Source organism: Pipra filicauda, unplaced genomic scaffold (genome assembly GCF_003945595.2).
Source record: "Pipra filicauda isolate LSUMZ 115617 unplaced genomic scaffold, ASM394559v2 scaffold80_size11013439_pilon, whole genome shotgun sequence".
NCBI classification, from domain to species: Eukaryota; Metazoa; Chordata; class Aves; order Passeriformes; family Pipridae; genus Pipra; species Pipra filicauda.
Genome location: NW_024104987.1, coordinates 2,882,312 through 2,908,007, shown reverse-complemented (window position 1 = coordinate 2,908,007; position 25,696 = coordinate 2,882,312). Strand labels below are relative to the sequence as shown.

Sequence of the window (25,696 nt, the reverse complement as noted above, 5' to 3'; positions counted from 1 at the left end):
AATTTTTAAAATTGTTTCGGGCCTGTTTTTACACCTTTTTTAAAATTTTTTTAAAATTTTTTATTTTTTTTTTTTTCCCCCCAGTGCGCTACCGCCCTTGCAGGACCGCTCGGCCGGGCTGCGCTTTGATGCCGCGGGGGGAGCCCGGGGCGGGGGGCGGAGGGAGGAGGAGGAGGAGGGGGGGGGCGGGGCCTGCGCTTTTGTATTTAAAATAAATAAAATAAATAACCAGGGGAGGGAGGCGCGCAGCGCAGTGGGCTCCTTTCCCTCGCAGCCCCCCCCACCCCTTTACCACCCCCCCCTTCCCTTCCCTTTCCCGATGCTCTCCGATGCGGTTGCACCGCCGGGGAGGAGAGGAGGAGGAGGAGGAAGGCGAGGAGGAGGAGGAGGAGGAAGGCCAGCGGGGGGAGCGGGTGCAGCCTGCGCGCTGCCGGGGAGCGGCGGGGCTGCGGGCGCGCAGCGAGCTCGGGCTCGGCGGTGAGTGGCAACTTCGGGGGGCGGCGGCCGCTTCTTCTCCTTCAAATACGGATTTTTCTTGTAATTTTAATATTTTTTTTTTTAATTTAAATTTTTTTTTTTTTTTTTTGGTGGGGGGAAAGGGGGTTGCTCCCGCGGTGCCCGTGCCCGCCCGGGCTCGGCTGTTGCTCGCGGAGCTCGGAGGCTCCCAAGTCGCTCCGGACTTTTTTCTCCCCCTTCTTTCCTCTCCCCCCCACCACCCCAGCTCCCGGCTCCGACCTCCCTCCTCCCAGCCCGTCGCCATTTCTGGAGCAGGTTTTTATTATTATTATTATTATTATTTTATTATTATTATTATTATTTTGCACGCAGGGAAAGCCCGAGGCTGGGGGCTGCCTCCCCCTTAACCTCCCCTTCCTGTTTTATTCCCCCTTTTCCAGAGCCGGGGGTGATGTCTCCCGGCTGCGGGGGGGGGGGATGCGGGGGGCGCGGGGCCCCGGCCCGGGATGCCCCGCAGCGCCCAGGTACGGCCTCCTCGCCTTAACCCACCCCCTGGGGGTGGATTTTTTTTTTTTTTGGGGGGGGGGGGGGACGGTGCTCCAGCACGTTTCCCGCAGAGCAGCACCCCAAAAAACGGTGCTCCAGCACGTTTCCCGCAGAGCAGCACCCCAAAAAAATCCCTTGTCCCGGCGGGTGCGCCCCGTCGGGGGCGGGGGGGGACACGGGACACACGCGGGTCCGGGCGCCCCCGGCAGCGGAGAGGGCGAGGAGGGAGCGGGGATGGGGCGGGGGGGGCAAATGGAAACCAGATGCCGGGGCAGAGACGCCCCGAGCTGCGGGGGGGCCGCGCTGACACCCCCCACTCCCACCCCCCCAGCCCCGGCCCCGCTAAAAGTGCGCCGGGAGTTCAGCGGAGCGGATCTGATAGTCGCGATCGGGCTGGCGATAGAGCCGCGCTCCCTCTGCCCTCCCTCCCTCCCTCTCTCCCTTTTCTTTCTTCCTCTTTTTTTTTTTTTTTTGACTGTGAGGAGTTGAAAAGCCTGTTTACTTTTTGTCTTTGATGTTGGGAGGATCTGGTTTTGATTAGATCAATACTCCTTTTTTTTTCCCCCCCCAACCCCCCTTTTTTTTTTTTTTCCCCTCTTTGCAGAGAGGAGGCTCCGAGGATCCCCTGCTGACTCCAGGCAGAGGCAGGCAGAGGCACAGGCAACTCCTGGAGCAACTGGGAGCCCCTCTCCCCGCCGAGCTCCGGAGCCATGAGCAGCGCCGTGGTCCTCGCCCACCTCCCAGACCACAGCAGCAGCTTCAGGGAAGACGCCCCCCGACCCCCTGTCCCGGGGGAGGAAGGAGAAGCACCATGCCCGCAACTCGCCAGCTCGTTTCTCCCAAAAAGCCAAAGCTTCAAGGCCATGCCGGTGCCTCCTGCCCCGCGGAGGAATGAGAACGGACTCGGGGAGCCGGAGGGCAGCGCGTCCCCAGACTCCCCTCTGGCCAGATGGACCAAATCCTTGCATTCCTTGTTGGGAGATCAAGATGGTGCCTATCTTTTTCGGACCTTTCTGGAAAGGGAAAAATGTGTGGATACCTTAGACTTCTGGTTTGCCTGCAATGGCTTCAGGCAGATGGACCTTAAGGATACCAAAACTTTGCGAGTAGCCAAAGCTATTTACAAAAGGTACATCGAGAACAACAGCATCGTCTCCAAGCAGCTCAAACCTGCTACCAAGACCTACATAAGGGACAGCATCAAGAAGCAGCAGATAGATTCCATCATGTTTGATCAGGCACAGACTGAGATTCAGACTGTGATGGAGGAAAATGCTTACCAGATGTTTTTAACTTCTGATATATACCTCGAATACGTACGGAGTGGAGGAGAGAATCCCGCTTACATGAACAGCAACGGACTGGGGAGCTTAAAAGTTGTCTGTGGCTATCTCCCGACCTTGAATGAAGAAGAGGAATGGAGCTGTGCAGACTTTAAAAACAAGATCTTGCCTTCAGTAGTCGGACTATCCAGCAAGACGTTGAGGGTTACAGCGAATGTCAGAGCTACGGAAACGATCGAGAATGGATACAGGTAAGGGACCCCCCTGGAAATTGTGCTTTGTTTTAACTTGAAAGACTTTGAGAGTGGTTTTCAGAAGGCTGTTGGGGTGGGAATCGAGGGGGGCTGGGAGCACGGTGCTTCTCCATACCTCCAAACACTGGAATTTGGGGGGTGTTGGCTGACTGTGGGGGTTTTTTTTCCTCCTCTGCAGAGGAAAACAAGATTCTGTGCTCTGAAGCCCTATTGGCTCTTTCAGTTCTCTTATAGATCAAAAACTTCATAGCAGCTATGTCCTCCGGACATACGGTAATTATTGGTTCAACTTTCAAACCTATTAAGAGCAGTAGTAGAGTGGATCATAGAGACACATGAATAATGTAACCTACTAGTTCCCCAACTCCACCATCAACCGGTGTTTAACGATGTTGGTTATGTGGGAAGCAATTGTGCGGTCGTGGAGGAGGAAATGTGTGCAGTCACTGCATCAGACTCTGCAACTTGGGCAGAATCAGCTTTTATTTTGACTCTTGTGTGTGTGTGTGTGATGTGCAGCCTCTCCATCGTGTTGGGTGTTGGTGTCGTGTCAAAGCCATCTAGGGTGGCTCTGAGCCAACGCGTGCAGGAGGATGCTTAAAATTGGAGTGTTTAAGGTAGTAGAGGCATTCCAGGTGTAGAGTAATAGGTAGGTCTTTGATGCTCTCTTGTTGGCAGTGAGCTCAGTTAAGCTCGTTAAGAGGTGTTTGTGTCAAGTGGGAGCTGATGAGGACGCAGGGACGTTGTGTGGTGACAGGGTGTCCTTGTGCCCTGGTCCCGGGGTTCGTCTGCATTGCCAGACCCTTCTCTTCTGTTGGAAATGTTGGTGGCACAGCAGTGCGAGGGTGAGGAAAGTGAGAGCCATCTCGAAGTGAAGGGGGGGATGGGGAAGAGAGACTCTGATGAGCAAATGATGAGTTGTATAATCCTCTGAAAATGTATTCTTTCCTCTCCCCACCCTTGCCATAAATGTGGATTGTTGAATCAGGGCTGAGAGGAGAGGGCTCTGCTGCAGATGTGCGCTCTCCTCCGCCGGCCCGGGAGCCTGGGGGTTGGTATGGTGAGTGTTTGACATCTCGTTTACAGGAATTTTGAGAGTGTGTCTGTGATTCATGGACATCAAAGGGCATCAGGCTTCTCCCGGGGAGGCTTTGCTGGAGCGCGCCCTCCTCTCCTGCCCCTGGAGAGCTTCCAGCTGTGCCGGGTTTCCTGGTGCTGAGCCGTGGGGCACTGGGAGGCTCCCGTTGCCCGGGAGGGTGCTGTGGAGCCAGAGGCCTCTTTGGTCCTCTCCCTGCCCTGGAGGCTCTCCTGGTAGCAGAGGGGGTGGAGGTGCTGGGCGCGGGGGACTGACAGAAGGGATGCGCTGCATCCCGGCACGGCCTCTGGACCCCTCCTGCTGGGGGGTGTGCGGGGGGGCAATGCTGGCAGCTGGTCTGTGGAGGACTTAGGGTTTGGGATCCTCATCTCGTGCCTGAGTGTTGCTGCCTGAGCATCTGCTGTTCTCCAGAACTTGGTTTGAACTGCTGCCCTTCGCTGGCTTTCCAGGAGGGGGATGTTTGATGCTTTTATCTCTGAGCCTTTGTTGGGATTCAGAGCTGGAAGGGCTTGGCTGTATGTTCTACTAGAGCTGCAGGCCCTGCTAAACCCACATGTGCCTTGTCCAGGAGAGCTCTTGCAGCGCCGTGGCTGCTTGCCTGATTAGTGCTGGGCTTTTTTCCTTTTTTTTTTTCTTCCCTCTTTCTTTTCTTTTTTTTGTCCAGGGATTAATGCAGCTTGCTCCTCACATGTCAGATCTACCCTCCTAGGACATTAGGTAGTGCGTTTTGCTTTGATCACCTTCTGTTGAATTTCCAGGAGCTTTTGCTCTCCATGGGGCCAAGAGATCTCAATGCAAAGAGAGGGAGGTCAAGCTGAGATGCTGCTCAGTTCCTCCCCGAGCGATCCGTTTGTGAAGCCACTTGTGCGTGCATGTGCTCCAAGCTGATGAGCATATGGATGGGTTATCTCTCATCACTCAGCATTTAGGATCGCGTCTAGGATTGGAGCTGAAGCTTGCACAAAGTCTTTCCTGGTGAGTGGCCAAACCACACCTCCCTCCTCATGTGTGTGATGGAATTAAGGAATTTCTGCTCAGTGTGCTCTGGTTTTGAAGGGCCGTGCAGGCTCTGGCCATTCGCTTCGGTGGGTTTCAATGTGATTATCCCAGCGAAAGCCGGGAGCGCTGGGCTGAGCCCACCTGATGGTGGGAGCAGAGTGATCTCAGGCCAGCCCAGTGTTTGGATGGGAGACCACCTGGGAATCCCAGGGCATGGAGTCACGGCCAAACCCATGGCAAACAGGAGGGCGCAGAAACCGGACCAGTTGAAAGACTTTGTTTGGCCCCAGCACCAGTGATGGACAGGAACAGGAGATGTGAAAACACAGCGTTTGCACCTGGGTGGGGAGCAGGCGAATGCAAACTGCTGGTTGTATATTTGGCGCCCTAATACGGGGAAGATTTTAAATGCAGAACCTCCCTCTTGTCCTTTCAGGCGACTCCCCTTCCCTCTGGGCTGTGGTGTGGTTAAAACTGGCCTCCCCACGCTGTGCTGGACCTGGCCCCATGCTCCAGGAATTCCAGCTATTATTTATACGCGCTTCTAAATTTATCACGCACGACTTTGTGTACACAGAGGGCTCCTCTTCCTTTGCAGTGCCGCTGGGTAACGTGGTTTTGTTCAGTCCAAGGTGGACTCATCTGCCTCCCATTAGGGCTCTAACATCAGTGGCACTGGCCTTGCTTGGGGAAGGCTGGGGCTTGCAGATGGCCTTCTGCCGGCTCCCAGTGCTTCCTGGCCTTTGAAAGGACCCGCCGGTGCAGCTCCTTGTGTGTGAAGTTATTGGAACCAAGTTTGGCTTCAATTATCAAACTAAATGATGCCATTGTAAAGCTATGCTCCAAGCAGTGTTCTACAATTAGAGCATGGAAGCTGTGATTAACATAGTTGTGTTAAAATATACTTTTTTTTTTTTCAGGTTTGTGCATGTGTGGTTTTTTTCCTTTTTTTATTTTAATGTTTTTAAACCCATGGTTGCCCAGTGATGTTTGTCCCAAGAAAACACTTAATGAGATTCAATTTTGCCTCCAACTGCTCCTTGAACATTTTCTCTCTCTCTGTATAAGTCTGTGGGTTGACCTGCCTGAGTGCTTTCATTTCTAAGAAGCAGAGTTTGACAAGAAAAAAAACAAACAACCCCTCTCTGAAATTGCACCCTCATAACAGGGGCTACAAGCAGGAGCCCCTGAAATTTTCATGGCATTATAATACCTCTGATATGGCCATTGCCTAACATAGCAGAGAGAGAGTTACATGCTGTGTGTCATCACATCAAGATAAGAATAGGCTGAGAAACATCAGACATTCTCCTTGAAGCTCCAGAGCAACTGCTACCTGACAGCTGAAAACACTTTGCATATTGAGTTTGGAGCTGGGCTGTGTTTGTGTGTGCAGCATCTGTGGCAGGAGACCACCGCTTTCCCTGGAATTTAAAACCCTCGCAGGCAACTTGATGCATCTGGGTGCAATTACTGGAGTAAGGTGGTCAAATTAAAAAGGAAAAAAAAAAAAAAATTTTAAACTTAGCAAAACACCCCCCACTGGTTTTCTTGAAGGATGGGGGGGACTTCTGTGGAGCAGTGTTGGTTGAGGGAGGGGGGAGGACTTTAAAAATATGTCAGCTTTAGGGGTTTGTTTTTTGGTTTTGGTTGTGTTTTTTTTTTTGTCCATGAGGTGTTGGTAGGTGAGTGATGCTGCAGCCCGGTACTGAGGGGAAGATGAGTTGGTTCTGGCCACTTTCTCTAATTCTATCTTTGGGCACACCTCCTCTCCCTGTGCCGGGTCCATATGGACCCGCTGCCTCTGCCCCCACTCAGCCTCCCCAGCAGTCCTGCAAGAACAACATGGCAAACCAGCCCTCCTGGAAGAGACCAGGGGTGACAGGCACCTCCAGCAAGGCCATGGTCCCGTTCTGGGGAGCATCCTGCACCCCTGAGCGTTGTGGTCCTCAGATACACTCTCAAGACCTGAGATGGTTTCAAATCAAGAAAGCAGAAGAGCTGCATCCCTTACATGTTGACCCAAAAGCCCACCAAGGACCTAGGAAGGGTCGCTGGGCCTGCACATCCCCCTGAACCAGAGTAGAAGCCTACGTGGTTTTTAGAGGAGCTTTCTTGTAGTAGTAGTGGGATAACTTCGCTTTCGCCCACATGTGGAATTAATTTATCTTTGAAGATTTAACTTCTTTCCTGTGGCATTCCTTACTATCTCTTTTTTTTTTTTTTTTCTTCTTCCCAGATATATATTTTTTAACATCTTGATCTCCCCATCAGAAATGCCTTGGCCTCCTTGGAAAGGAATGCAGCCCCGGCTGGGCTGAATACCTGCCTGCAGCCAGCCCCTCGCCGCTCATACCAGAGGCCCATCTTCCCCACTGTGCTTCCCTTTCCTTTTTCCCTTTTTTTTTATTTTTTTCCTTTCCTTCCCCTTTTTTTTTTTTTTTTTTAGCTTAAGCCTTTGTGGAGGCTCCAGTGTTTGGTGCTAGGACCACAGTGTGCCTGGGTGCTGGTGAGGGATGGAGATGGAGAGTGGGGAGGTGGGAGGACATTGCTGTCACTTAAACCCAGCTGGTCCCTCCAGCCCCAGGGGGGCAGGGAGGTGGAAAGCTCATTAAAAAAAAAACCTGCCAAGCCTGCTGGCACATTCCTTAGGCCCCCAAGTCCTGGGCAAGTGGCCCTAATTATTAAAATCAGCAGTCCTTATCAGATGACAAGGCCTTTTGCTTTGATATACAAAGGCAGAAGCTTAACAACCCCATCCTGCCCTGGAAGAGGAACAAAATGTGCACCTTAACATGTGGTTTTCAAACCTCCCTGCATAATCCCCTTATCACCTGCCAAGATATGTATATTGATCCTGGCTGGGAAGTTGGAGTGATGGGAGGCATTGGGCAGGGGGATGCCCAAGTCCCACCCCATGCAGTGACCCTGCCATGGTGACCCTGCCACACTCCATCACAGCCTGTGTCACCCGTCTGCTCTTGGGTGCTCAGCTCAAAACACCCAGGCTGGGCTTTGGGTTTGCTTCTCCAGGTGAAGCCAAAGGTGTTGGTATCCATCACCCACGTGCCCATTAATGCAACCTGCTGGGTCTGTCCTCACATCCCCATCCTCCTCTTCCCTGTGCAACCCTATGCACAGAAACACAAGTTGGACAAGTAGGAGGTTCTCCTAAAAACTGGCCTTTTTTTGTGTGTTTTTATAATGCCAGGAAGGTGGTACCCAGCTTTGGGAGGTCAAGCTTGGGACAGCAGATCTCAGCCCTGTCCGTGCCTCTGACACATGGGGGCCCTGCCCCAGGAATTCCAGGCAGTTCTCCTGTTTCAGGGAACTCAGATACCAGTAACTTTTCATTCCCAAAGGGACCCTAATTCTTGTCTTCACAGTACACTTAAGCATCATTAGCTGGTTCCTCGTAGCTTTCAGTGGGACTTGAGCTGTGAACTTCTTGGTCTTTTCCCTGCTGATGCCAACAGCAAAAATCCTGCTGACCTCAGCAGTGCAGCACCAAGCTTTAAGGGCATCAAGCTTTAGGTTTTAGAAGGTATCAAAGTACTTAGAGGTCCTTCCTGGGATTTTCTGGAGCACTTTGGAAAACGCTAAAAGCAACATGTTTAAAGTTGGACTTTGAGTGTGTTTAGACAGAGGGTGTCCTGGTTTGGACAGAGGGTGTCCTGGTTGCTGTTGCCCCAAGAAGTGGATGGTTGGTTCACTCTGAAGAGGTTGAACAGGCAGTGAACGTGGTTCCCATGAGGAGGGTGCTTCCATGAAGCCTGAGACTGGCTGGTAGCTCAATTCCTGTTCTGCTTGTCCCTAGGTCCTTCAAGAGGAACGATCCTGTTAACCCATACCACGTGAACTCTGGCTATGTCTTTGCCCCAGCGACCAGCGCGAACGACAGCGAGATCTCCAGTGATGCCCTGACGGACGACTCCATGTCGATGACGGACAGCAGCGTGTAAGTACCTGCTGCTGGTCCTTTTGGGGTGTGCTGATGCACTGTGGGGCTTAGGGGAGTGATGGGTCTGGGGTCATCACCCCACTGCTGCTCCTGGAGGTGTGTGCAGGGCACGGCAGCCTCTCTCCTCATCCCATCGCCGCAGGTATCGGATGCAGTGGAATAATGCATCCCTCTATTGCCATTTTGCAACTGCAGCTGAGCAAACATGTTTTGCCCTCGCTGATGGTGACTAACCCGAGGAGTGCATCTGCCTGAGCCTTTGTCTTAAGGCCAGGCTTCCTTAACTAGTTATCAGTCATCAAAGAGAAGGAGATTACTTCCTGTAGGAAGTACTTTCTGTAATTAACGTTTGTCATTAATGTCAGAAGGTACATTAATAGGGCCAGTGACCTGAAGGGGCAAATAGCTGCTCGTTTAGTGTGGCTGGGGCAGTCTTCAAAGAGCCGTTTGAGTGGAGCTGCATGGATCAGGTCTGGGTGTTTCAGGAGCACAGGGAGGAGAGATGATGCTGTGGCTGAGCCCAGGAGTTGCAGGATCTGGCTTCTCCTGGTTGCTGAGAAGTGTGCAACTGGGAGCAAGGGGTTTGACTGTCAGTTTGCTTTCCCCAGCGGGAGAGAAGTGGTGCTTTTGTGTCTGTAAAGGAGACAGTGAGGCTCACTTAGTGCTTTTAAGGACCATTTTCTTCAGCTGAGCAGAAGGCAGATGTTGCTGTTTGTGTTTCATGATCTTCACTTAAACTAGTGCTCCAGAAAAGCCCACCTGTGAGCAGAGTGCTGCATTCCTGGTCTTAATCTTGAAACATCTCCAATGTCTCTGTCAGACATGTCCAGTAGTCCCTGTATACTCCTTGGAGAGGCTTGCATGCTGGGTTTTTAAAGTCAACATGTGTGATGATACACAACGGAAAACAGGATTTACCAAAAATCCTTGATGCATAAACAAAAGCTTCTTTTTTTTTTCCTTAAATGCACATGTGTGTTTTGAACTGATATTACAGAAAAAAAATAGTTTGTTGTCCCACCAGATTCCCCTATTGAACAATATTGGCATTAAATAAAAGAGCTGAATCATAGGGTGACTTCTTTATTTCTTCTTACTGGCTCTGGTTGTATGTGATCATGTGTCAACAGAGCATTCATTGGGTTAGTCATTTCTGGACCAGTGTAGGGTCACTTGGGATTCACAGGGCTAGGATTATACCCTCTCTTCACAGCAATGCCAATTGTAGGCCTTATACAGATGAGAGCACTGAGTGAGAAATAAAGTGCATGGTGGATGAAAGGCTTAACTGAATCGCTTTCAGCCCATTGTTAGTCCAGGGGAGCTTAGCGGGGATGAGAGGGCAGCAGCCCGCTTTGAAATTTGCTTGAACAAGTGAATAGGAGCTCCCCATAAAGCAGCGCCTGAAAGGAGCTGCCTGTTTTTTCCTGCCATAACAATGGCCCGCGCAGGCTGTGAGAGTTTGGGGAAGCTTGGCTGATTAAACTGCCCGCAGCTCCAGGTTGGGGGGCGGCGGGAGGCCTGGGGAGGTGGCAGAAAGGAATATTTCCTGCTGCAGAACCGGCACCCCCCCTCCGAGCCACGGCCAGGAGCACACCGGGAGTGTTGGGTGGTTCTCTTGGAAGTGGGAGAGGTAAACTGGCAGGTTTGGAGGCTGGGCTTAAAGTTAAGGCTGATGTAAAACTTCCTTTGCAGAGGAGAAGGGCTGATGCCAAGGTTGCAGGGGAGCAGTTGGAATTCACAGGCTCTCCTGGCACACGGCTCTGCTGGATGCTGGAGATGCTGGGGGTGTGTTGGGGGCACAACCCCCCCCCTGAGTGAGCCCAGGTGCTACCCCCTTGTAACTGAGTTTATTCTGTTCCATCAGTGTGAATGCAAATTACTTCTTTTGGCTTATATTGGTATGAACTGAAGAGGAAAAACTTGTTCTGGAAAAGTCTTTCAGACATGGCAATAAACTGTTGGGGTTTTTTTGTTTTTTTTTTTTTTTAATAAATCTAAATCTGAACTGCACTGGAATTGGGAGAAATCGCCAAATAATGCATAATCTGCATTTTTTATTTTATTCCAGATGCCAGGGATCAGTCTGTCCCTATATATATTTTGTAATAGCCACAAAGCATCATGCAAATTTATATTTCCATTTCTTGATTTGGGGGGTGGGGGGTGGAGGAAAGGGGATTTTTTTTTTTTTATTTGCTTATATCTTATTTATGGATTTACTTTGGACACAGGGGAATGCTGCTGAGCAAACTTCAAATATTACCTTATCTTACAAACCAGGCTTTTGATGTTGGCAAGATCAGAGGCTTGTTTCAGAGCCGTTGCCAAATGAAGATGGGAGTGAATGCATATGCGCATGAGTCTGATATTTCAAAGCAGCAGTAAAACTACATTCAGGTTAGGTCAGGCACATCTGAGTCAAAAGGCTAAGATAATTGGCTCAGCTTAAATGGCAGCTGACTGGGTAGAAGACTTCAAACTAGTGTTTCCCCCAGAAACAGATTGGCTTAGCCCCAGCCTGGTTAGCTGAACTGTTTATAATTAAACTCTACTATTTAGTGCCTCAACTCTGTAGCTCTTCAGCCACAGCTTTTAGTAGCCAAGGAAGTGAGTGCAAATGTTGGCTGTTGGAGCAGGGGGAGAGGTGGCACCTGGAGAGCTGGGGTTAGTTAACCCTTGTCCTGCTCTGAACCCTCTGGCCAAGCTTAGCTCTTTAATTTCAGAGGTACTTTCTCCTGGTTGGGGGGATCTGCTCCAGCATCAGGATTCCCCCTGTCCCCCATATCTCCTGCTGAGCTGATCCTGGCTCCAGCTCCATTTATTTGACCCTCCTGCAGTCAGGGATCACTCGTTGGTCATCCCTTTGACACTGGCCTTGCCCATTTTCCCCGTTTTCTGTGAAAACAAAGTGGCTGCTAAAGTCCCTCCCCATTCCCCAGGCTGACTTTCCCAAGCTGCTCCACTGCCTTCCCATCCCAGAGAAATACCTCTGGGTTTTTTTAATTCTGCACGTTGTTACAAGTTGCAGAACTCTTCTGCCAAGGCAGGGCTGTGGAAGCAGAGAGCAGGAGGTTTGATGTGGGGCTCTCCTGTGCAACCAGAGGAATTTCAGGGGGAAGGAGCAGTTTTTGTATCAACCTGAACGAGGGTAAATCTCAAGTAGAGGAGCTGTACTGTTGGGTCAGTGTTGCTTTTCCTCCTCCTTTACAAGCCACCCTGCCTGGGAATATCACAAGTCTCTGTTCCTGCCCCATAGTCTGTCCCAGGACTGTCCCTTTGGGCAGAGATGTCCTCCTGGAGCTGGCAGCTTGGGGATACCCCACAAGGAGATGTGCTCCCAGCTTGGTGGCCACAGCAGAGGGGTTGGGGACAGCATCTTGTCCTTGCAGACCTGGAGGGAGGTGGGCAGTGCAGGAGGGCTGTTATTCCTGGTCATGTCCTTGGGTGCCCTGTGGTGGTGGACACACAGGCCTTCAGCTGCTTCCCTGTTCCTCCCAACTGGCCTCTTGGACTGCCACGGATAGAGGACACCTCCTCTTCCATGTGTGTTAGTGGGATTAATCCCATTTGTTCATATGCATGTGACATGCTCATGCTGGCATTTTTACTTACTTTTAAAATACTTGTTTTCCTGGGTATTCCCTATATTGAAGGTCTTCCCTAAGAGAGCCTTGTCTTGGTAAGCCTCAAAGGCATCTCTGAGGTAGAGGTTGTTTGCTTTTCACCTTAGAATTGCTTTTCCCCCATCCTCCCCCAAAGCTAAGGCATGTCATGTGCCCCAATAACTGGTGCCCCGTGGGTTTGTGGAGCAGAAATGCTCGGTGGCCTTTATGGAGAGCGTGGAGAGGTCCTTGGTGGCCGTCAGAGGCTGTGGTTGGTGGCCATGGCTGGCTGTGTTGGCCTTTGTGTGCTGGGCTGCTCCCCCAGAAAGGCCTCAGAGCCCCACATTGTGCAGTGGGGACATGAGGACAGTCAGCTCCTTTCACTTGCCATGTCACATGCACTCATAAACCGTGTCCAGAGGAGGCTGATGTTCATCTTGTGGCATCAAGGGCCTCTTCTGTGGTCCCAGCATGCTCCTTTTTCTTACAAAAGTTTTTCCAAGTCTATTAAAATGAAATTGTTCTGATCCTTCACTCCAGGCTTCGCAGCTTAATCCCGCTCATTAAAAACAATTTTATGGCAACTGGATGCTTTTTGGCCAAGATCTTCACAAAGCTCTGCCCGTAGCGTGCCTCAAACTTGGAGTGATCTGATCCTCCTCCTCAAGACAAGGGACATGGTGTTCTCTGGGAACACTTCTTGTCTCTGGCTGTGTGTCGGCGTGTGCCCACCACCCCTGTGGCCACGGGAGGGGACACGCAGGGACGCTGTGCCACGTTGGCTCCTGTGGCAGCAGCGTGGGGCCGCCGCTGTCTGCTGGGCTGCCGCAGCTCCTCCTCGGGCAGGAGCTATTTTCTGTGCTCAGGAGATGAGTCAGGTGTGGGGGCAGGTGGATGAAAGGGCCGGGACTGGAGATCAAGGTTATTCAGCCGGTCTGAGGGAAGGGGTGGAATTAGACATTCAGGATCTCCAGGCATGCTCTTCCGGCTGGCCCCGCTGTCTCTGGAAGGCCCTTTAATCCTAACTGGGGTAATTTTTTGCGTGGCCGGGTGAAGATGCCCCACGGTGCCTGGACCTGGGTGTGCAGGGGGCTGTTTCCTCTGGAGCTCCTTGCCTGGTCTCTCTCCTTGTGGTTTCCTGGCCGGGAGCAGTGGTGGCTGAAGGGAGCAGTGTCCTGGCCAGAGGGTCCGTGCTCATGCCTTGAGGTGTCCTGTGCCGGCCAACCTCAGGGCAGGAGAAACATCCTGGATCTTAAGTAGGGGTAGAGATGGGGAGCAGCCTTTGGGTGGCCATCCATCCCCATCCTCTTCCTTCTTGTTTCCACTGTGCCAACACTCTATGGGCTGTTTCAGAGCTTGAGGGACATTGTGGTCCTAGAGTGTAATTTGGTGGGGAAGAAGCAACAAAAATAAAGGTCAGAAGCAGAAGCCTGGCGTTCGAAGGGCCTTCCTGTAAGATACCTTGGAAGTGAAGCTGATGGGATCTTTGGGTGTCTTCCCATGCGGAGTTGCCTTCAGCTTTTGAGCTTTTGCTTAATTACTGCACATCCATGTAATGGTGACACAGGCACTTCCCACACTGCCAGATATTTGAGGCTTCAGGTGACATCCAGAGGGCTCAGCACCTCTGGGAATGAGGGCCTGCAGCGTGGCTGGGTGGTTCCAGGGGGGATGGAGAAGTGTCTCAGTTAGAGTATGGGGACAGCCCTAGCTGATGGTGGCCTCTCTTCCATGTGCAGAGATGGGATCCCCCCGTACAGAATTGGGAGCAAGAAGCAGCTCCAGCGGGAAATGCATCGGAGCGTCAAGGCCAACGGTCAAGTTTCTCTACCTCATTTTCCGGTGAGTTCAGGCAGGAGCTGCAGGTTCTGGGTGGGTTGTGGGAAATGCCGGGGTTGGGACCATGCACATGTGGAGGGAAGGGAGCAGGGGAGGGGAGCATTTCCATCCCAAGGTGATGCCAGAGCAGAAATGCTGCAAAGTGTTGGGCAGGAGCCATGTGCTCTCAGCATCATTCCAAAAACCTGCTTGTGGACAGTCACATCCTGGTCCTTCCCTGAAACCAGGTGCTAATTAAGGCTCTGAATTTGTCCTTCTGGTCTAAATCCAAGTGGAGATGCCCTGGTTGGGTCTAGTGAGGGCCTTGGCTCTGGCCATCACCCCGACACCTCTGCGGTGCTGAGCAGAGCAGGGCTTGGCCCCGTGTGCATTGATGGTGGCCACCAAGAGCTGGTGGGGAGCAGGATCTCCCAAAACAGACATTGGCAGCAGATCCGTGCCTGGCTTTGAGGGGATCTGATGTGTGGTGTTGCTCTGCTCTTGAAAATTAACTCGCTGACTTGCTAATTCAGTTGCCTCGCAGACTCCCCGATTCCTGCAGTGAATAAACTGTTTACACAGACAAGTATAAACTTATCTTGTCTTCAGATTAATATGCTAAAATTCCTCTTTCTGCTGTCTTAAGCAGCAAGAAGTCATAGATGATATTTCTGTTGGAGGGGGGGTTGGTTTATGTGGTTTTTCTTTTTGGTATTTTTTTTCCCCTTCCTTCCTAAAGAAAGTTCTATAGCCTGAGCTTGTAAATTAGATTATTTTGTCCCAGGGCGTGCAAATCGACTTTCTCTGTAAGGCAGTGCTTTGATCAGGGACTGAATAGAGCCAGCTTGTGTAAGAGTGACAATTTCCAGCAGAGTGGCCTTTTTCTACCCTCACATCATTTCTGGAGCTAAGTGGTTGCCGGAGAGAGGCCCCACCTCATCTGGTGGGTAGTATGTGAAAGAGTTGGCAGTTCAGCTTTCTACTTTTGGGAGGGGGAAAAGAGGGAGAGTGGGGGCGAGGATTGGGGTGCTTGGGGATGGCAGGAGGGAGGGCAGAGTCGAGTGGGTGGTTTCTTTTTCCTCTTTTTTTTTTCCCCCTCCCCTTTTCCTGCCATGTTTGCTTCTTTTGGCAGAAATTCGCGTTTTGCCTTTTTATATTCTGCACTTGATTTGGAGATGTTCCCTTTTTCCCTTGATAGATCTGCTTGAGGCAGCCAAGCTCAGCAGTGTAGCACCGCTAGCCTGCAGCAGCTTTCTTCATTTTCTGTACAAAGAGATGGAGGGGGGGGGAAGAGATCTAGGACACTGTTGAGACAACACTACCTCAAAGGTGCCCAGTGTGTAGCCAGGAAATAAATTACCAGCACTTCTCTGATCTGCAACCGTTTGACTTCTTTTTTTTTTTTTTTTCTCCCCCATCTTATTTTTTTTAATTTCCAACTCCTTTCTGTTTATACTCACTTTATTCCTTTAGTTAAAGTCTCTCCCTCCCACCTCAGAGGTTTTTTTTTTTTTTTTTTTTTTTTGATGTTTGACAACAGTCTTTGAAGATTTTCTACTTCAGAGTAGCTACTGATGGGCTGGTTGTACTACAGAGAGAACAAGCGGGGTTCCTCAGAGTGCGACCAACTGCTCCTGCCGAAGGCAAACGCTGGTGGGGAGGATGTCACTCCATGAGGCCACAGCACTAGCTCATAAAAATCCAGAGCAGACCATGCCTAGTTGCGGTCGTCTTTTCATCCAAACATGGAGACACAACAAGCGTAGCGGGGCCGGCGATGCCGCTGCGGCAAAGCGCCCGCGCCCCGCGCTGCCCGCTAAACATGCCTTGTGCCTTCTGTCCCCGCTCCTTGTAGAGGACCCACCGTCTTCCCAAGGAGATGACCCCGGTGGAGCCAGCTGCCTTCGCCGCCGAGCTCATTTCCCGGCTGGAGAAGCTGAAGCAGGAGCAGGAAACCATGGACTGTCTGGAGGAGAGGCTGCAGCAGATCAAGGAGGTAGGAGGATTAGCCTTCCCGGGGCTGGGCAGAGCTCCACGTGCCACCTGGCTGGGGGTGGGAGGGGGTTGGGAGGAGGGCGTTGGGATCGCGCTGTGGTTCGTGAGCTGGTGGGGGGCACATCCCGGCACATGCCCCGCCGGCTCCTCGTCCCCTTCCATTCATTCCCTGCCATCACTTGTCTGGCAGGATGAGGAGAAGGAGGGCTCTGAGCTCCCTGCCAGCCTGCAGAGCAGTCGGGAGATGGTGAACCCCCAGCACCCCCAGCATCCACTCTCGCTCCTGCCCTCGGGCAGCTACGAGGAGGACCCCCAGGCCATCCTGGACGAGCACCTCTCCCGCGTGCTGAAGACCCCCGGCTGCCAGTCGCCCGGCATGGGCCGGCACAGCCCCCGCGCCCGCTCCCCCGACCGCCTGCCCATGGGCAAGCTGCCGCCCGGCACGGCCTCGCTGGCCGCCTGCGCCGTGGTGGGCAAGGGCTTCATCACCAAGCAGACCACCAAGCACGTCCACCACCACTACATCCACCACCACACCGTGCCCAAGACGAAGGAGCAGATCGAGGCCGAGGCGGCGCAGCGGGTGCAGTGCTGCTGCCCGGCGGGCGGCGACTACTACTGCTACCCCAAGTGCAAGGGCCACCCCAAAAACACAGACCCCCCTCTCCCTCCGCTGGAGCCCTTCGGGTAAGTCACCGGCATCTCTCCCCCATTGCACCTGCCCCAGACCACGACCCGTCACTGATGGGGGACAGGGGCTAACGGTGGGCTCGTGTCCCTTTTTTGCCACCAGCAGGACGGGGACGCTGCTGAAGAGGCCGGGCCGAGGAGTGGAGAGCGTGGCCCCGCCGGCCGGGGACGGGGGGCTGCCTGGCCCTGCTGGGGTGCAGCTCCCCGGGGGTGAAGCAGACCGGGCGCAGAACGTCTGGCAGTGGATGCTGGAGAGCGAGAGACAAAATAAGCACAAGCCCCATAGGTAAATACGCAGCTGTCTACAGCAATATCGCTCCCGGTAAATATTTATATATTACATGGGCTGTCTATTTTTACAATCGCTAAAAACAAATGAGACTCTTTGCTCCTCCGGTTTAATATAAAAGCTGTTCCGCAGAACCAGAAAAACCACAAAAATGTCATGTTTTTGGCAATAAACCTCCTTTCATGTTATGACAGACTTTTGAGAGGGAGCGAGCAGAATAGGAGCTGCTATTAAAGTCATATTTTCCAGCTTTTCTAACCCGACTTCTTCCCCTCCCCAAGCACACAAAGCACAAAGAAGGCCTACAGCTCCGACTGCGCCAAGGGGGCCCCCGGCCGCCACCACCCGTGGGGGACCGGCAGCCACCCGCGCGGGGCACAGCCCGCCCACCCCTTCGTGCAGGACCCCGCCATGCCCCCGCTCACCCCGCCCAACACCCTGGCCCAGCTGGAGGAAGCGTGTCGCCGCCTCGCCGAGGTCTCCAAGCCGCAGAAACAACGGTAATGGCCCCGGGAGGGACGGTCCCGGTCCCGTTGTGGGGTCTGGGGAGCAGCGGGGCCAAGGGAAGGTTTGCTGGGTGCCGGTTGGGACGGTGGGCATGGATGGTGTCCTTCCCATCCAGGCTGGGAGTCAGCCATGGGGCCGGGCCGTGGGGGTGTGTGACGGCACGGCTTGGCCGAGCCCGGAGGATGAGCCTCCTTATTCCAACCCCACCCTGCACCGGCACAAATAGTTCAGATCCGAGACTATTACTTCCACTCTTTTGATGGCTGTAATTTGCCCGTTTTTCCTCTGGGACAGGCTCCAGCTACATACCAAGTGGGGAATTGGACTGGTTATCGTTCATTTGGGTATGGAAGGATAAATTAGCCCACAGCATTTTTAATTCTTCCTTTGATTGTTTACAACATGTGAGGCTTGATACAAAGAGCGAACTTAACGACCCACAGGAGACTTCAATTAAGAAGATTGTATTTCAACAATTTTTTTTTTAAAGTTGTTTTTTTTCCTTTTTTCTTTTTTTTTTTCCCCCTCCTCTTCTTCCCCACTTGCCCTCCCCTTCCCTCCACTTCAGATGCTCAACCTCAAATCAGCAGAGGGACCGAAACCACTCCGCTGCCATTCAGGGGGGAGGCACCCCTTTCTGCAATGCAAGTCTAATGACAGAAGAGTGAGTATTGCACGTGCAGAAAAGGATTGGGAAATAAATATATATCCCTCATAATTATATTTTCATTTAATGGATTGCGCTTTGAAAAGAGAGGAAATTCTTATATCTGAAATTTCGCCTTTCAAACATTCTTCTTAAAGAAAGAACAAAACATTTTCAAATCTTGTCTCTGGCTCTTTTTAACTTGCATTCCTGTAAAGTGGACAAAGATTGGATTAGTCTAATTACAGGATGGTTCTTTTAACAAGAAATCTGCTACAGAGAGGTCTAAAATGGCCTAAATAATTAAAGTTTTCTTTCTTACCCTCTTCATCTTAAGCAATGAGTAATGTTTGAAGTCCAGACTGAGCCACCTGACTAGAGCCTTTCATTTTTAATTGGTTGACCTTAAGTCCACCAGCTGTCTTTGCTAGCAGCTTTTTTTCTGAAGCCACTCTACAAAGACTTAGAACAAATTAGGAAGACTAAATTACTGCGGACTAACACTTTGTGACCTTTTGACATGCCAAGTGTACATTGCCTCAGAAGCAGTTGTAGATTTGGCTGCATGGTATTCACTAGAGCGTTGCCATTTTGCTGGGTAATGTTGTTTTAATTATTCTTTAAGAAGGGTTTCTTGGGTGCAAATGGCAAAATCCAGTTAATTTTATCCTCACTGGGAAAAATAAGATTACCTGGGTGCTTCAGGTGAAGCATCTGGCGGTGGGTTTGCTTTGTGAGCTGGTGGTTGCAGGTGGGTTTGTGCACGAGGAGAAAATTTGGCAGATGCTTTGTTTGAAGGCAGATGAAACGAGCCTTTTAAAACCTTTTAAAACCCAAGGTGTGCAGTCCTGGGGCTCTCCAGGTACAGTGAGCCTGTGGTGAGTCCTGCACCTGCTCACCTGGCCTGTACTCCTGCTCCTGGATGCTTCCAGGAGGCATCCAACCAACCTCCATCCCTGGGTTCACCCATCCGTAAGATGGTGATGCCATGATTCCAAAGGGGAATGGCTTCAAGCTGAAGGAGGGTGGATCCAGGTTAGATATTACAGAGAAACTCTTCCCTGTGAGGATGGGGAAGCCCTGTCATAGAGAAGCTGTGGCTGCCCCATCCCTGGAAGTGTCCAAGGCCAGGTTGGACGGGGCTTGGAGGAATCTGGGCTAGTGGAAGGTGTCCCTGCCCATGGCAGGGGTTGGAATGAGATGAGCTTATAGATCCATCCCAACTCAAACCATTCTGCGATTCCCACCAGGAGCTGCTGTAGGAGCCCAGCAAAGGGCTGTGCAAACACATCCCAGCAAATTCCCAGCCAGTACAGGAATATCTGATTTTTGGGTCACACCCAGGGGTATTTCTGACAGTGTTCTGTGTGACAGGAGCACTGCTGGTTTGAGTGTGGTGAAACAGCCTGTTCTCAAATGGAAAAATAGAGGGGTTTGTGTGTGTTTTCTGTTTTTCAGTCACAAAGAGCCAAAGAAACTGCCAGTTGTTCACACCTCTCAGTCCAGCGAGTTGGTTGTCACCTATTTTTTTTGCGGAGAAGAAATTCCCTACAGGAGGATGTTAAAGGCCCAGAGCCTGACACTTGGGCACTTTAAAGAACAGCTGAGCAAAAAGGGAAATTACAGGTAAGAATCTGTGAATTGTTTTTTCTTCAGTGTGTTTTACCAGGTCAGAAGAATTAGCAGAGCTCTTGCAGGGCTACCTGCAGTGACGTGTTGGCCTCAATTTTCAGGGGCTGTAGATCATCTTACTCTCTTCCCACTCAAAGCAGGAGCAACTTGGAGATGGAAAAGGTGCCCTGAGCCACAGCTCAGCTGCAGGGCCACCTCCTCCCCACCTCCCCAGCCTCCTTCCCAGTTGCCTTCTGTGCTCCAGCCCTTCTCCAAAAAACTGGATGGAATATCAGGGAAATCTGGGATGGCCTTGTGGCAAAGGCATTGGAGCAGTGGGATTCAATTTCCAGACTGGGGTCAGCATTCATCTTGGTGCTGGTCTCCTTTAACTGTTTAATTTTTCATTATTTTTTTGCAGTGGTGTGGCTGTAGTGGGGTCAGTGACAGGCTGGGATGGTCCAGCTGAGGGACATGGAGCTGAGATGGAGCTCCCTCACTTTTCTCTTTGTTAGGGGGAAAAAAACCCCTCTGCCCTGCAGAGAAAGCTCCACCAGCAATACCCAGATCCTCCTCAGAAATTCCAACAAACCCTGCTGGTCTGGTTTCCAGGGCACAGCTCCCAGTTACACCAGTTTGCTGCTTCCTCTGCTCTTACAGTTTTCATGGCAGGAGCTCTTTTTGCTGCCATTTCCCAGTGAATCTACTCTTGGGATCCTCTGTTGGCCACTTCTGTGGGGTGAGCAGGAGAGGGAAGGACATTCCAACTATTTTTTTGAATTTCCACTGAAATTGGTGGTGCTTCAGAGAACTGGGTGTCTTGTCCTGTAACTGGCAGCTTCTGATTTAACCTCCAAATGGTCATTTGGGTCTGGTTTGAGGAATTCCCAGCTTGTTGCCCCATCACTGGCCTCTCTAACTTTGGGAAGTCCACCCGTGCAGCTCAGAGGTCGGTGACCCACAGACACTCTCAGGCCGTGGGAGTGCTGGGTTGGGGTCTGTCTATGGCTGTTGCACAGTGAGGCTGAAATACAGCCAATCCTTCCCCAAAAACCATCTTTGCAGCCCACCCAACTGCCATCAGATGGCACCAACCTGCAATTCCACCCACCCTGGACACCCTGCAGGAGAGGTGCCTGGGCTTTTGGCACCCTTGTGCCATTTTCCAGCCCCTAAAGCCTCCCACTCTGTCTCCTCCTCATGCCCCATTTGCAGACCGATTTCCCTGAACTCACCACTGCTCTGCCAGCTCCAGTGGCTGTGAAGTCCCACCCCCCTCCTAAAAAAAAAATAATTTTTTTAATGTTTGTTTGTTTTCTGTGACATTTTTTTGTGTGATGCCCAAGTGCAGGACTAGGCTGCTAAAACCTCTGTGGCCCAAAAGCCCCTCTAGCTGCAATTATTTTTGCCTTGTCAGACTGTAATTACTTTAGAAAATGTTTTTAAGTGACTGACAAGGATGAAACAACGTTTTGCTTAGATCTCACCCCTTTACACCTGGGTAAAGACAATACAGAAATTTATAAAAAAGGGAACTTGGGTACGTGCCCAGTATTTTATCTTGCACAGACACAAGGTGAAACTAATTACACAAATGTGTGTACCTCCAGGGAATCATTTTGATCTAAGCTTTGACTTTTGGCTGGACTTTGAGTGAAACTGCGGGTGACCTTCAGGGGAGAGGTCCGCAGTGCCCGGAGTAGCGTGTGTGTTACGGGGAGGCACTAACTAGGCCGCTTTGGTCACATCTGGCATTGATTTCTTTTTAAGGCACATTTAATAAGCATGTCTTTGAAGCCGTTGCCTTTCATTTAATGCACAAAGACACGCAGAAAAACGCTCCGCTCTCTCCCAAATTCTTTATTGATTGGATCAGTTTGCGAGGCGGGTACCTCGGGCTCCCGCGATGCCAGAGCCCTGCCGTGGGGCAGCCGCCGGGAAGAGCCGCCCTGGCTTTCCATCCACCTCCCCCTCCCCGAAAAAAATAAAATAAAAAAAAAAAAAGAAGGAATTAAGCAGTGATTTAATACTGATGGCGTTAACAAAAAACAAACATACACAGAAAAAAAAAAAAAAAAAAAAAGTGGGCGGTGTCGGGTAAATCCGAAGATGGCAGCGGTTCAAAACTTGAGCTGTAAGGCCGGGCCTGCTCGCCTCGATTGGTGCCAGATGTCCCCCCCCAAAAAATAAAAAAAATAAAAAAAAATAAATTAAAAAAAAAAAAAAAAGGAGCAAAGCTTGCCACATAAAATATATTTCAATGGAAAGCCCATTTCTGAGCAAATAAGAGCAGAGTGACTTGTTTGAAGATGTTTGTGGGGGTGGATTTTCTTTTTTTTTTTTTTTTTAACTTTGCCTCCTCCTTCTTTTTCCCCCCCGTTTCTCTGCGAAATAAGGTTGTAATTATGTAAAAGGCCGTAGTGTGTTTTCTCAAATAAAAATTTTGTAAACACAGCCAGGGCTTGGGCTTGGGGAGGAAGTTCTTGGGAAGAGTGGCTGTTATCTGGACAGGGGAGAGGGAAGGGCAAGTTCTTTGTAAGTCATTCAAACTTTGCTTGGGTTTTTTTGGGTTGATTTCAAGGCTGCTGTCCTGGGGAATTGTGGCCTTGACCTGTGGCATGGAAGTTGGGAGTTGGGCCATTGACTTCCATGACTGCAGGATCTGAAGGACTTAAATAATATGGGTTTTTTCCTTGCTGACCCATTAAAGTTGCAACATGTGTTAATTCAGCTTGGAATGACTCTACAAAAATAAATCCTAACCATACCTGGACTAAATGGAGATGGTTTCATCTCTTTAACTAAAAAGAGGGATCTTTTATCCCCCTACCAAAATAATTTTAATGCGCTCTGAAAATAGAGATTTGCAGGCTGATGTGACTAATTTAAACATGTGTAATAGAACAGTCACTAAATGAAAAAATCAAATTCTAAGACCCTGCTGTGGTTCTTTAAGCTTTAGTAGTAAAAGTGAGCTTCATTTGATCTCCTTTCCCATCCTAAAAAAAATCATAATTACAAACCCCTTTTCCCTGACAAACATCTGCCAACCCTGAGTTGTCTGGAAACTACAGGGGAGGGGTTAATTTTTTTTTTTTTATATAGATTTTTTTTTTCTTTGTAATCCATCTGATGAAGTTTTTTCCATCCCTGGCAATCAGATGGCAAAGCCCTTTTCCAAGGGAGCAGGCACATCCAAGGAGGTGCTCGGCGGCAGACGGACAGACTCCCTAAATGCTACCCCTCTGAATGGAAGCCCTTCATTTGTGCATATGCAATTAAGCAGCCTTAGAAGGAAGAAAGCTCCAAACGGGATAAAAGGAACCTTTAATCAAGAAGCTGAACGGTCTAATTCAGGATAATAGAGGGGTCCTTACTGTTTGACACAGGAGGGGTGGGGGTGCTTTTTGTCTCCGGGAGCGTTGGCTTCATGATCTAACGACCCGGAGCAAAAGAGCAGGAATGCAGGACACTGCTACTTGACCTCCCCGTGTCACGTCCCGCGGGCTGGACCAGGGCTCTCCCAACTGCTGGGGAAGCAAAGACAGGAGTTTCTGTCACTTAGCAGGGATATGTGAATTGGTCGTTCCCGACGCGAGGCTCCCGGGATGTTTTTTTTTTTCAACAGGAATGCCACAGAGTTTCAGCTCCTGCGTTGCAGGAAGCTGGGGATGGTTTGCTTTTAATCCATCCTTTTAATAACAGTTGCTAATTTTAATGTTGGGCTTGAGCTTTGAAAGAAGAAAACACATGAAAGAAGGAAGGTGGGGAGAGAGGGGAGCCTTAAGAATGCTTGGCTTTGAAATTCTATTTATTTATTTTTCAAATAAGATATTTGACCAGAAATCATGGTGCTTTCTAATTTTCTTTATGGCTGGGGGTATCCACTGCCACTGTGTATAATCTTCTCACTGTGGGAGCTGTTGTCACCTCTGAGGAGCACAGCCCTGCTCCCTCTGTCCCATCACATCCCTGCAACCCTCGTGTCGCTGGACCTGAGCAGCCCTGAGGTTCTCCTGGAGAGGAACATCCTAGGAGGGAGAAATTGGAAATGTCCTGGTTAAAAGAACTGGCGAAGCGTCCTTTGCTTTTTACCTTTTGATTTTTTTTTTAACTGTGTTTTAATTCCCTTTACCACAGATACTACTTCAAAAAAGCGAGCGACGAGTTCGACTGCGGCGCGGTGTTTGAAGAGATTTGGGAAGATGAAACCATCCTGCCCATGTACGAAGGAAGGATCCTGGGGAAAGTAGAAAGGATTGATTGATGGCATCTGTGTGTTTCTTAAGAAAAGTTAAGCTAGAAAAAGTCTTTGGACACACAACAGTAGTGATGACAAGGAAAGAAAAAAAAAAAAAAACTCTGAAGGAAAAGTTTTGAACCAATGAAGAAAAAAAGGTGAAGTCTATGAAGACTTTGCTGAATTAGCCTTAGAGGAAAAAAAAATGGCATTTATTATTCATGAGTTGGGTACTGAGATGATAAAAACCCCGGACTATTTATTAGAAACATGACCACTGTTGGCTATCGGAGATGCAGACCGTGTTTGAGAGACTTCCATACATAATATATGATTTCCTGGGGATCTGAAATCTATGGACTAAGAGAAACTGTGTATAGCTTACCTTAACAGTAATCCTTATTGATATTTATTGAACAGTCTGTTTTCCCTTAAGTCCAGTTTTTGGATATGCTGCTTTAACAATGGAGAAGAGAGGGGCTGGGAAGGGGGGGCGAGGGGAGGAAGGATTATTTTATTTTTTTAACATTGTTCCCACTATCTAAAATTCAGGAGTTTGGCAAGGAGCGCATTCGTGATGATTCTTTTTTTTTTTTTGAAGGGGGAGGAGGGAAGGAGTGACGTGATGCCCAGTATTTCTCCGAGTGAAGATAAAACTTTTCTAAAGAAATAATAATAATAATAATAATTAATAATAATAATAATAAAAAGCCGAAATAAAAATGCTGTCCTACCATTCATCTAGAGACCGGTGCATTTTAATCTATGCTGCTCTAATTTGAAATAAAGGTCTTAAGTGTTAACTCTGTTAGAGGCAATACAACAAACAGGAACTTGTTATTTTGTCCATGGATTTCGGCGGGGCCAGGATTTTGCTTTGCTGCTGTCACTGGTGTCCAGCGCCTCTCAGTCGAGGCAAGGTAGAGCAAAACCCAGAGCCTGGGAGAGCTGTAGAAGGAGCCATCCCATTCCCATTCCCGTGTTTAGCACACCAGAAGGTTTAAAACCCTGTGTGTATCCCACAGAGCTAATTTTTTTAGCCGTTCGATGTTAGCACTGCTTGTGTTTCAACGTGGTGTAGCTACAACGGGGGTGTATTTTCAGCTTCTGAGTCGTTGTGTGTGGCGGGTTTTTTTGGTTGGGTTGGTTTTTGCCTTGCCTTCACACCCACCTGAGGCCGTGGGAGATGTGGATGAAGCTCCGTGTGTGTGCGTGGGGTGGGTTTTGGGACAGAGAGAGAGAGAGAGAGGGGCCCTTTCCCGAGAAAGACCTTGCATTTCGACAGTTGGGTTTTGTGTTGATTAAGTTAATCTGTGCATTCTGTTTGCCATTGCTACTTTGTGTAAGTCTGTATATATTGTAGAAAATGTATGGTGAAAATATTAATACACTATCTCTAGTGTTTTTAAAATTTAATCAGTACAGTACCTGTGCCTGCATGGTGTAACAGGCCATGCGTCGCCCTATATTCAGGGTTCAAGCTTTCCCTTGTTTGTTTAAGGGGTTTATGTATAAATATATTTTATGCCTTTTATTACAAGTCCTGTACTCATGACTTTTGCCATGGCATTTTGTTCTACTTATACTGTAAATTATGCATTATAAAGAGTTTCATTTAAAAAAAAAAATTACTTGGTACAATAATTATTGTAATTAAGAGATGTAGCCTTTATTAAAATTTTATATTTTTCAAATTAATA

The 25,696-nt window shown here is 49.9% G+C and overlaps 1 protein-coding gene across 3 annotated transcripts; it reads left to right on the top strand.

Moving 5' to 3' along the window:
* Positions 1 to 225: 225 nt before the first annotated feature.
* On the top strand, positions 226 to 25,696 carry AXIN2 (axin 2). 3 transcript variants are annotated; one of them, XM_027749795.2, is made up of 12 exons: positions 226 to 477; positions 1,607 to 2,536; positions 8,452 to 8,592; positions 13,940 to 14,042; positions 15,874 to 16,014; positions 16,204 to 16,700; positions 16,807 to 16,989; positions 17,274 to 17,492; positions 18,068 to 18,163; positions 19,604 to 19,771; positions 23,897 to 23,980; positions 24,598 to 25,696. In XM_027749795.2, the coding sequence occupies exons 2-12, from the start codon at positions 1,713 to 1,715 to the stop codon at positions 24,620 to 24,622; spliced, it is 2,481 nt and encodes an 826-aa protein (XP_027605596.1). In that variant the 5' UTR covers positions 226 to 477; positions 1,607 to 1,712; the 3' UTR covers positions 24,623 to 25,696. The 3 variants fall into 3 exon arrangements, with proteins under 3 accessions (XP_027605596.1, XP_027605594.1, XP_027605595.1); XM_027749793.2 differs by lacking the exon at positions 24,598 to 25,696 and having other exon boundaries at positions 227 to 477; positions 23,897 to 24,591; XM_027749794.2 differs by lacking the exon at positions 24,598 to 25,696 and having other exon boundaries at positions 228 to 477; positions 16,810 to 16,989; positions 23,897 to 24,591.